This window comes from Eubalaena glacialis, chromosome 10 (assembly GCF_028564815.1).
Source record: "Eubalaena glacialis isolate mEubGla1 chromosome 10, mEubGla1.1.hap2.+ XY, whole genome shotgun sequence".
Taxonomy (NCBI): domain Eukaryota; kingdom Metazoa; phylum Chordata; class Mammalia; order Artiodactyla; family Balaenidae; genus Eubalaena; species Eubalaena glacialis.
Genome location: NC_083725.1, coordinates 94611909 through 94624389, shown reverse-complemented (window position 1 = coordinate 94624389; position 12481 = coordinate 94611909). Strand labels below are relative to the sequence as shown.

At 37.3% G+C, this 12481-nt stretch overlaps 1 protein-coding gene across 4 annotated transcripts in view; it reads right to left on the bottom strand.

Annotated features, from left to right (window-relative positions):
• Nucleotides 1-12481, bottom strand: part of DNAJC24 (DnaJ heat shock protein family (Hsp40) member C24) — a 74657-nt gene that overhangs the window by 7118 nt on the left and 55058 nt on the right. For all 4 annotated transcript variants that reach the window (XM_061201540.1, XM_061201542.1, XM_061201541.1 and 1 more), the window contains exon 3: nucleotides 8496-8634. In XM_061201540.1, coding sequence (XP_061057523.1) covers nucleotides 8496-8634 — 139 coding nt within the window. The remainder of the gene's footprint in view (nucleotides 1-8495; nucleotides 8635-12481) is intronic.

Genomic DNA, 12481 nt, shown 5'->3' with positions numbered 1-12481 from the left:
TGTTGGGCGTGGGAGAGTGAGTAGTGACTGGAAGAAGTTACAGGGGCCTGCTGGGCTGCTGGTTAGTTAGATGGGTGTGTTTACTGTGAAAATCCATCAGGCTGTACATTTAGGATCGGTGCATTCCTCTGTATGTATGCTATACTTCAATAAAAAGGTTTAGGTATAGTGTTGAAACTCTAATGGCTATATTTTAAAATAGAAATAAGGAAAGAAAAGTTAGGGGAACGAAGTAAAGAGCTCCGTAAGAAAGTGTGTATCCTTTGAAAGGACCATAATCTAACAACTTCTGAAAAAGGCTGAGGGTGATTAAGTCAGGGGAAAATTGGATCCCTGGAGAACTGTATGATGAGCAGAGAGGGTACTCAGAAGGAAAAGGTGAATCTAAATGCGGGGGGGGGGGGGCGGGGGGCAAGGAGGAGACCACCATCTTTTGTTGAGAGGCAGGTGTCCAGCGAATGGGGCAAGAGCAACTCCCCGCCCCCCACTACCATTACAAGGAAGGAGCACAAACTAATCAATGTTTCTTTTTTTTTCTTTTTAAACAATGATCTCTGCTTGTCCACCACTGTAGATATAATTAGAAAACTTAATTCCTCCCTAGCCCTTAAAGTAACTCACAGGAACCCTGTAATTAGCTTTGATTATTATCTACTAATCAGGCACTGCATCTGCAAAAGACATAAGTTCGTTTTCTTTTGAGTTTTACATATTATAAATATTTTTGCTCATTATAGTACTGTAATAGGCATCTGAAAATGTAAACCCTATCTTAAAGTTCTCCTTAATGTGACACTACTAAAAATCACGAGAAAACAGAAACTGACTTAGAAAGTGATTTAATTAAATAAACAGATCCAAGATTTAAATCTGGAATCTTAGCTACAGAATGGTAGTAACTTAAAAAAACCCCCCAAAAACAGCCCTTTGGAAAGAAGAGCACTGCCTGGCATTTGGTGAACTCCATCTTGTGTCCAATGTCACTACATGATTCCTAATTCTTTTGAAGTGAATGGGTTCAGCTTTTTCTAAGATATCTAGGAACGTTAAGGTCTGTGCACAACCTGTACTGTGCTCACAAGCTTAAGCAAATATGGAGACAAGAAAAACTTCCAGATTTACTTATATGTGGAAAGCAATGCACTATCGTTAGAGAGATTCCCAACCAATATAATGATAAAATCAAATAATTTATGTGGTTACTTGAAAAAGAATCTTTCAACCTTTAGAAGTATAGGCCCTTCTGACCTTGTGTTCTATTGGATTTGTCTGACAACAAGAAGTGAAAGAATTCTGTGGCTCCATTGTCTCAACAGTGGGATCTAAGAAAACACTGGCAGGACTCATCAGAGAGGTTTATGAGCCTGCAATTCAAAGAGATTAAAAGGAAAATCTACGGAGATTCTTTCACACTGAAGAATGACATTAAATAACTATTAGCAGCTTGGTTCAGTAAAGCTTACTAGAGCTCTCGCTGGGTCATTCACAACTTTCTAAAAGAGGAAAGGTTTTTTTCAGCTCCATTTGGGAATCAATAAATATTCCTTACTTCTTACCAGACAATGGAATTCCAGTCTTTTAAAACTTCCTCCTAATGACAGTAAAATTTCTAAAACAGCTCTTTGTTTGCTGCCTATATAATTACACTTCCTAATCCCAGGAAACCTTTTCTAACTGTAGCTACAATTCAAATAAATAAGTAAAAATAAATAAATAACAGCAACAAAAAGCTACCGAGAAGAGGAATTAAACTTTATTCTTTATGGATGAGATATCTAAAAGTCTCATTCAACCCAGTACTGGCCAAAAGATCTAGTCTATCTGCAACCCTGTCCCTACTATTCAAGAGTGGCAATGCTGTGTGTTACTCAAGTGATCAAGTCCCCAGAACGCTCTCATTTAGCAGTTAGTGCATTGTATTTATTTTTATGCCATTTAAAACAAAGTTTATTTCAAACTTACAGAAGTCATCTATGTGTGTTAAAAGCAAATCGCAGTATTTTCCTTTAGGTCTAAATTAGTATCTTGCTGCTTTAAAACCAAGTAATTTAATTTTAAACAATCACCTCCTTCTTAAAAATCATTTCAGTATACATAATTAAATCTTTCATATAGGAAGTAACTTGAAGGAAATCAGTTCCTTGTCCTTAATAGTCTCTGTTCTTAGAACAGTCTCTACCTTGATAAGAGATTCAGAATCAGGCAACATTTAACTTGAAACCTATTCATTAAATCATAAAGCTCTATAATTCTTTCCCAGATGAAATTAAAGAGTCACAACTGCAAGGCTTTCCATATTGAAGAAAAACTACAAACTTGGAGCTTAATTATGGACTTGAAGAACTACGGTTCTTTCATAAGCTGAACAGAAACCCAGTGCTCATGAAAGGTACCAAATGAAACCCGGAAATTGAATTTCATGTTTCACTACAGAAAGGCAGAACACAGTAGCAGAAGTAAGCCTGGCCTCTCACTCTGACCCTCAAATATGCCTCATTCCTGACTATCTGGAACTAAAATAGTAGGTTGTACACACCTATTCAAAACTTGGCAGCCCAGCACAGTGATTAAGAGTCAGAGAATGGCTTTGAGTTTCCCCTCTTATCAATTACTAGCTATGTGCCCTTAGTCAAATTACTTGAGCCCTCTGGGCCTCAGACTCCTTCTCTGGAAAAGAGATATTAATATCTTCCTTACAAGGTTGTTAAGCAATGATTATAGGACAATTGCCATAGTTCTAGTGCTCAACAAATAGCAGCTATTTTAACTGTTTGTGTTGACCTGTCTATAACAGACGACAGGAAAATGACTCAATTATTGCATGGTTGGGGGGCAGGGAGTGGGGGGAGCCTCAAGTACCACAGTGTAGGACGGCAGCAACTCTTCACCTTGTCTGGATTTGTAACAGTGTTAAGAAGTTTGATGTACTTTACTACTGTCAGTCCCATTAAAATTGATCTATTATTATCAAAGCCATAGTCCATATTATTATTTAGTCCTTCCAAAGTATCAAACAGAACTGAAAGATGGGGGAAAAAAAATCAAAATAATTTATGGATTAAATTCAGAGGTTAGACATAATGACAATAGATTAGAAAGTCAGGGAAGGCATTCTTTTGTGGGGGGTGGAGCTAGGAGGACTAGAGTTGGAACTTGAACAAAGAATAAGCTGTGAAGAATCAGAATGCGAGGGTATTCTGAGTAACAACAAACAGTATAGGCAGATGTGTTTGGGAACCCCTAAATGAATGGGGAGAAGATTCACATTAGGTTTGTGACTGGTGCTAAGGCTGGAAGAAGTAATCAGGGACAAACTTAAGAGCTTCTGTCCCATTTAAATTCCATGTGAATGGGTAAATGTTGTGTTAGGGAGTGGGTAGTTATATAAGTTCTTAAACAAGAGTAAGAATAAAGAAAGCTAGACCAATCAAAATGTAAATGACTATGGGAGAAGGCCAATTAGCAGCTGTGGAAGTAACCTGGGTCTATGTTATAATCTGGGTATGGTCTACTGTGGTAGCTGTGAGAATAAAAAGATCACTTAGAGAAAAAAAAAACACATTAAAGAAGAAACGCCAACACTCATTTTTAATTCATTGGCTATATTGAGCAAACTAGAAGTAATCAGAGTGTAATATGAAAGAAAGATTTCAAGTCTGAGGGTTAAAAACAAGCAATGAGAAAGGTGGACCCAGTCTTGGTTTTGAACCCATTGATTTCAGTCGGGTCAAGTACCCAAGTAGAAATTGGGAAAGAGGTTAAAGACGGAGACACAAACTTCCCAAAATCCTACATTTTCTCTGTTATTAAATCAAAACTTCCAATTATGTCCAAGTATTACAGGATTATAACTATAATCTTGCCCATAGGTTTCTATAGCATTATTTGAAACTAGCCAAATTTTTATTCAAAATCATTGAGAAATGATCTTAAAATACATTGTCATTGCAAAAGCAGTTATTTGTACTCAAGTAAAAGTAACAAATAATGCGAGTAGTCACCTTCTTATGACAAAGAAGATGAAGCAAGAGGATCCTCACAGAAAGTTTTATCTATATTATCTTCCCTCTCTGAAGAAATGCAAGTCCCTAACTGTCTAGATGGATTTTCTGCATCATTTCACATACTTACTTTTCCCAGAAACAGTCACCAAAAAAACATGCCCCCTGATGCTTATCTTCAAGTTTTACCTGAAGCACATTTTTATAGCCAATTTTCAAATTCCTAAAATCAAATGGAAAAACTGATATGACCATAAATGGAAACCCAAATCTGACTAATACAAGTATTTTATAAGGGTCAGTTTTAGCACATAATTTACACAAACATCCACTGGCCTTAAGTCATTATTCCAAACAGTTAACCCAAATTCGTATTATCTACATTTAAAAGTATTAATTCGCTTCTTATGGAGTTAATCAGTCTTTAGTGTTAACTTGCTTTTCAGCAAGTACTTTTATTTTAAATTTAAGAAATTACATGTTGATTCAGTTCTCTGACACATAAATGTTGGTGGGGTTTGAAGGTACGTTCCTCATCTGGTCCAAGATTTACTTATTTATCTCCCATTCTCAAATATTTATCCTAATAAAGGGATGGAGTGAACTGTATAATACAACAACTGAAACGACCTTTTGTATCTAGGTAAGGAGAGTATATAGCTGATTAGCTTTAAGTAAAGACACTAACTTTACAACGTTTGGCTCAATCCCCTTCACAGCCCAGCTGTCTTGGGTATCCAAGCACTTGGCCAATTGTGTAGCGTGAAGGCTCCACATCACCAAAATAATTCACTAACAGAGAAACAAGGTACATCTTAATATAAAACAATATACCACGAAGGACTCCAGACACAATCCACTTATTTTTTTACAACATAATTTAATTTGACTGACTTCATTTGAAGGTCTGTTCCTCTTCAGATCACAGTGAAGTAACCTAACTCATAAGCTGTGTCACTCCATACAGCCACCGAGACATCAGAGATCTGTGTGACTCACACTACAAAGCTATTGAATCACGATCCCTATTCTTTTCATGATATACTTCTGACGTGTTTTTAAATGTGCTTAATATATGAGAAAACTCCCCACAAGAATTATAAAGGCACAAAAATCTATTCAACAGATATTATTCATATGAACATTTTATAAATCCTAAAAAGATTTTCCAAAGTGTTCATCTGGTTGTATGAAGTGCAAAGCCTAACCTTGAATAACTACATGCCTTTCAAGGGAACATGGGAAGCAGTCTTTGGAAGCATCCTTAAAAACAATAAGGTAAATATGTCCAACTGGAACTAACTGATTAAATTCACTAGTTAACACTGCTTTCAAAATGTATAATATCTGGGAACTGAATATTACTAATCTTTTATTAGGTTTGCTTTTCTAATGAGCCTGGCCAACACTGCCCTAAAATGTCAACCAAGAATACAGAAGTGTAAATGAGGGAGAAAAAACACAGGTACTTTACTTTAGGTCACCTATCCTAGACTATTTCTTTTGATAATTTCTTTTGTGAAGCAAAAAATATGGATTTCAAGGGCTCCTTTAAACGATCTTTTACAGATAAATGGTTGTAGGTAATATTATGAGGCTTTCCTTACAAAAGAGCACCAACTTTGAGCTGTGAAATATGAGAAAGCGTTCAGCATCCGCCAATAAAACATCTCCTGCCTCCTTCCCAAGTATATAGAACGCAAACTTATTTTATACTATACGTTAATGCAGGGCAGGAAACAAACATATTTAAAGCACACACCATGAAAAGAAAGTTCTACAATGAACTATCACCACATGCAAAAAGGGTTCTGTATAACAAAGCTATTTCCATGTCCCCACGGGGTGACCCAGAAAAAAAGAGTGCTTTGACCTGGTTATAACAACTTCTCTCTCTCTTGGTAACCTATCCTGGTCTTCAACAAATTATCACTCTCAAAGTTTTTCCTTCTATCAAATCTAAATCCTCAGTGTTAGAAGTTCAAGTTCATTTCCTTCTTTCGAGGAGCCATTTATTGAAGATGGGTAAAGAAGGAAAAATTAATGTCGGTAATCAAGAGAAATGACAATACAAAACCAGGTTTATTATGAGATTTTTGAAATAGCTCTAGTATGAAAGGCTTAAAACCAGCAAGTTGTATCTGGATAAGAAACTTCTATTCCTTATCTAAACAGCAAGCCAATCTCAATTTAAAACTGAAACAAAGCATTCTCACTATTTGGAGCCTCTGGTAATGAAGGAAATATTTAGATCTGAGGTACTAAAATGTCATGAAAATTTGTATTTCTACTGTCCTTCTAGAAAAGCTCACCCGCCTGAAAAACATGCAAGGCAGACAGACATCATATAAATTCCCAGAAGATCTGCCTATTTATCAGAATCATGAATCAAGCCCAATCTCACTGTATTTGGTTTGTCTAAACTTTGTTGTGACCTCATCAATGAGTTACAAGAATCTCCTGAGATGCAGTAGGCTAGAGCTCCTTCCATTAAAACCTCCAAACCAAGGATTCAAAGCTCAAAAGAAATCCACATTTCCAAAGACTTCTCAAAGGCAATGAGAAAGGCTTGAAGATGCTGGTTATTCTTCTAACATCTCTTAAACCTCCTTCATGTAATTCTACTGCTCACTTTTAACCCTGCTTCCTATTTCTCCCATTTCTGGTCTTACCCACCCAATACCCTAGCAAGGGAGAACATTTTTTGATTCCTGATCTCTCCCTACCTCTTTTCTCTGTCGACAGTAGGTTTCTAGTCAGTTTCACTGATAAGTTCTTAATAATACCAAGCTGTGGAGTGGCAAAAATGCAGAGCGACAGTGCAAGTACACACCCTACACTCCTTAAGATACAGTTTTGTGGATTATCCTCACCTTAAGCAAATCAGCACCCCAGAATAAAGACTGGTAAAGACGTGCAAAGCACCATGAGAGACTGTCATCTACAGTAGAACTTGGTCACTTTAGAAACATAGGTAACTTCTCACACACAATACATCCATGTTTATTAATTTCTACACTTTCACAGAAATTTTACCATGTGAAGCAAGGTCAAAAAGATGTATCTATGGATAGAATTCATCCTCAAATGAAACCACCTCTACATTCTTTTGCCGGAAGTATAAGAATTTACAGAAGAAATACAACATTGGAAAGATGCACATAAATGCACCAAATAGCAGGATGACCCAATATTCAAGCCATATTTGAAAATTAATCCAAATTCATTGCAAAGGTGTATTTATTAGTTTCTTAACATTTTTTAAAAAGTACTGATAAGTTCATCAGTCTTAAAAAAGTAGAAGGGCTTTAGAGATGATTAGTATTATGAAAGTGACTATTAAAAACTAATACTACAGTACATAAGCAAATTGCTTATGAAGTCTTTCCACAAAGGAATCACACACTAACTGTAAGAAAGACTTAATTTTATTGATACAACTCTCTCTGAAAATAGATATGGATATTCTATATATATTGTTGGCTTTAACCTATAATGTTGTATGTTAGAAATAAAGCCTTATTTCTCAAATCAAATTTTCATAACCTTAGTAGTAGGAGCCTTACAATCATTTTGTTAGGTTTGATCGTGTACTGGTGCAGGGCATGGGAGGAGATTCAATAATCAAGTACAGAGACAGTGAGCTTTTATCAACACATGCGAGTCAATGCTGAGCCTGGTGCGCTATGGCAGAGTGCAATTGAGTGTTTTCCCCACAGGCTGTGGCTGATTATTGACTCCCCCCATTAGCATGTAGGGTGCATATTGAAGGTTCAGATAGAAGGCTGAGGGACTCCTATCCCAAGGCCAGTGCTGAAAGACAGCCTATCACTTCGTGTAACTGCAGTCCACGTGTGACAAACCTGACCTATATTTGTCCCTTTCTTTCTCACAAGAGCTTGTCACTGTTTTAAGAAGCTATTTTCTAAAATGCATAAAAGAAATGACTCTTAAAATTGCTTAGGAAATGTGCGTTCCTAAGATATCATTTATAGCAATCTTACAAGGAATATAGTTTATCCAGGAGATAATCATGAAAACCTAGCCTAAAACAAGTTCAGAGACAGCAAAGAGTGCTTTAAGATGTTATCCTTTATAGTATCTTCCTATAGATTGTCATTTATACAGTATATAGTCTTAAAAGTACTCAATGAAAATTTTAATCAGTACATAATTTAAATTAATAAAAAGAAGTTTTTAAACATAAAAAACATATTTATTAGGAATGTGTAATTAAGCATTTTTCATTAGTTATAAAAAGTAGCTTTCATGGCTTCACAAGAAGGCACATCCTAGTAGTTTTGCTGACTTCTCAGTGGATACACAGGAATCACGACTAAGAATAGGGCATAGTTAAAAACAGTGACGGAGGGAAGGAGTAAAGGAGGCAATAACAACTTGGTGCAAATGCTGGAAAGCGTCCCCCAGAAATGGCTGCAGACTGTGCTTCACAGAGCTGCCAATGTGCTGGGGCTCCTCACCACAAGTACCTACCATGCCGCTGCAGGTCATACTCTTTTTTTGTCTCTTCATTCCCTAGAATTTTCCATGCCTGATCAACTTCGATGAACTTCTGTATACATTCCTCCACTGTTCCTGCTGGTACATCTGCACTTTGTTTATCTGGATGATACTGCCAATCAAAAACAAGGGGGGCAGGGTGATGAGTAGAGAGGGTCGGGGGGGGTTTAGGTTAAAAAAAACCCTCTAAATCTGAGCTTTAGTTAAGAGAGAAGGTAATGAGAAGATGAAAACTAAGATGCCAAGCAACGAGACAACAGTGTTGGGCACCGGAGACAACTGCCAGGTTAATTAGAGCACTGGAGTAGCTATAAATCCACCAGTGACATGATCTGTCACAATGTGCAAAGACAGCATTTTCTGGATAATTTGCTGATGGAATCACTGGTCTCATGGACAATTTACCCAGAGAGGATGACTAACACAAACAGAAATAGGTACATGCAGACGAGCAGGACCTGACAGAGGAAGAGTACAAACTCTACAGAGTATGAAGCTCTCCTTATACAATATGCTCGGCTGTAGATATCGTAACAATGGACTACTAGCTTTTTTTTTGAAATTACACAGTTATTACTTTAAATTAAAACACTTCTCATCTTCTGGCTCAGCCCTGAAGATTTTAAAGTTAAAAATCCCCAAACACAAATTTGTATTGAAAAATGGTTATTTTAGGGCAGATTTATAAGAAACAATTTTGAAGAACTCAACAAAACATTTGAATACAAATTAATTCATTAGTAAATCTTTCTTACATTTGTTTTCATGCTGAACTTTCCCCACACTGCTGGTGATCCTCACTAGCAGAGCAAAGGCTATTGTGATACTTGGTTGCCCAGAAGAACTAATGAACATCATGTATGCTGGGAGAAAGATTACAGGGCAAACAAAGAGAATCAGGCTTCCATTTTCCCTCTGGGAAATTATTTCTCTTCTTCTCCTCCTATGCCCAAATCTATCAGCTATTAATATTTAAATATTTAAGCTAATTAATATAATGACTGAAGAAAAGGAAACTTAGGCTTTATTGTTTCATCTTTTTTAGGCCATGATTTATCAAATGATGCTCATGAAAGTTATTCCCATACTGAGGTTTAAGCAATCCTTAAAGCTAGGATATTAAGTAATGTACCAAAGCCAAAATAGAGTAGGCTATATTAAGTTCTCTACCTAACCCTTCTTCTAACACTATGTGAAGAAGTTCTGTATAACAAGTTTGGTATGAATCAATGTTATTTCATGCAACATGCTCAAATACACCACTAATATGCATTTAAGATGTATCAATACTTACACGTGAAAACACAATCTCAGTATGCCGCAAACATTGAGTAAGGCCCTAGAGAAATCATTCTAATCTAGCAGCTGTATCACAGAAGTACAGACTAGAAGATAGGTAATTTCTAATAGGCCACTACCAGTGGTAGTGGTTGGTACAATGAACAGAAACCAGTAGTGGTTGGTACAATGAACAGAACACACTGGACTAATCATACACCAACCAGACCAAGAAAGCCCTACAAAACCAAGAATTAGTTCCTGACTGCCCAAAACTAAAAGCTATCACTAAATTTTGAGTCATGTATCAGTTCTATGGTAGTCAAAGCACAATTCAATCATTTTCCCTAATTTGGTATTTTCCTATTATTTTAAGTAAGTAATTCACCATCTGAGGCTTTTAGATCTATTCTGCTGTGCTAATAGAATGCAATAAATTTTATGCTGTGATATAGGTTTTAATTAAAAAATGGAAGTTACAGCAAGAAAATAAGTATGTCATTTGGGGTACCAAAAGTCTCAGTCCAATCTGCTTTGACAGCAAGTTCCAGAACAAAATGAAGGTCTAAAAAAGATAATATTCTGCGGTAGGCTGATAATAGCCCCCAAAAATATCAGGTCCTAATCCCTAGTTCCTGTCAATGTTACCTCATTTGGAAAAGGGGTCTTTGCAGATGTGAATTAAGTTAAAGATTGGGAAGATTATACTGAACTGTCCACGTGGGTCCTAAATATAATCAAAGAATTTTTATAAGAAAGAGGCAGAGGGAGATGTCACACACAGAGGGGAAGGTGATGTGAAGACTGTGCAGAGAGATTTTAAATACTGGCCTTAAAGACTGGAGTGATGAGACCATAAGCCAAGGAATGCTGGCAGCCACCAGATGCTAAAAGAGACAAGGAATGGACTCTCCCCCTAGAGCCTCTAGAGGAATGGTGGCCCAGCCAATACTTTGATTTTGGCCCAGTTATACTGATTTTGGACTTCTAGCCTCCAGAATTGTGAAAGAATAAATTTCTGTTGTTTTAAGCCACCAAGTCTGTGGTAATTTATTTCAGCAGCCACAAGAAATTATACACAATCTAAATACATCTATGGTTTAAAACTAGAATATAACAGACACAACAACTTCTAAAGATATTTCGATTAAAGGTCTATTAATAAAATGGTGTCATTATTATATACATTTTTATATATATAAATTTAATTTATTTATTTAATTTATTTATTTTTGGCTGAGTTGGGTCTTCATTGCTGCACACAGGCTTTCTCTAGTTGCAGTGAGCGGGGGCTACTCTTCGTTGAGGTGCGCAGGCTTCTCACTGTGGTGGCTTCTCTTGTTGCGGAGCACGGGCTGTAGGCGTGCGGGCTTCAGTAGTTGTGGCACAAGGGCTCAGTAGTTGTGGCTCACGGGCTCTGGAGTGCAGGCTCAGTAGTTGTGGCGCACGGGCTTAGTTGCTCCGCGGCATGTGGGATCTTCCCAGACCAGGGCTCCAACCCGTGACCCCTGCATTGGCAGATGGATTCTTAGCCACTGTGCCACCAGGGAAGTCCATTATGCACATTCTTAACTTAAAATCTGCAAAGATTCTTTATTGCGCACAAAAATCAAGCCTCTAATACTAGGTTCCAAGACTTTCTGATCCCAATGAATGTTAATTTTTTCCTACTATTTCTATATTGGAGCCCTCCCATGAGAGGTAGGCTCAAGCATTCACTAGCACCACAAGGACCAGAGTCATTTTCCTCTGTTGTCAAGGCTTATTTTATTTTATTTTTTAAGGTTTTTTTTTTTTTTTGGCTGTGTTGGGTCTTCATTGCTCCGCGCAGGCTTTCTCTAGTTGCAGCGAGCGGGGGCCACTCTTCGTTGCAGCGCGGGCTTCTCATTGCAGTGACTTCTCTTGTTGCAGAGCACGGGCTCTAGGCGTGCAGGCTCAGTAGTTGTGGCGCATGGGCTTAGATGCTCCACGGCACGTGGGATCTTCCCGGACCAGGGCTTGAACCCGTGTCCCCTGCATTGGCAGGAGGATTCTTATCCACTGCACCACCAGCAAGTCCCATCAAGGCTTATTCTTTGCTCTTCTTTACTTTGAATCCCACTAGCCAAACTTTCCCACTGTTGAGAGCCCAAAGCTATTCCTACTTCATTCACTCAATGACCAAATGAAAGACAGAAAATATATAGCATCCTGTGTTCCAGGGGCTGGCTTACTAACTGAGGAGCCAGAAACAGCCACAAAAAGATAGCATGCGCTTCCTTACTTTAGAAAAATGCCAGCTAAATCATACAAACAGCAGGGAGCTCTGAGGAAAACACTCACCAATCAAATACAGAAAATACTGATACTCTTATTTAACAGAATAGGTATGTACTAAAATCAATGTTGCAAAGTTCATTTATTTTAACTTCTATTTGCTACCAGTACTAAACTGAAATGCATTTTGCTGGAATTGGAAGAACTTAAGTCACCTAGAAGCAAGGAACTCAAAATTAAGAAATCAGCAAATCTTTCAACAAACAATTGGAAAATTAAAGTTTAAGAAATTACCAATTACAATAGCCTCAAGGGCAAAAAAAGGGAAATAAATGGAAAGAAATAATATGTTCATGATGGGAAGATCATGTCCATTTTTCCTAAACTGATACAAAAATTTTATGCAATTCCTATAGAATTCCAGT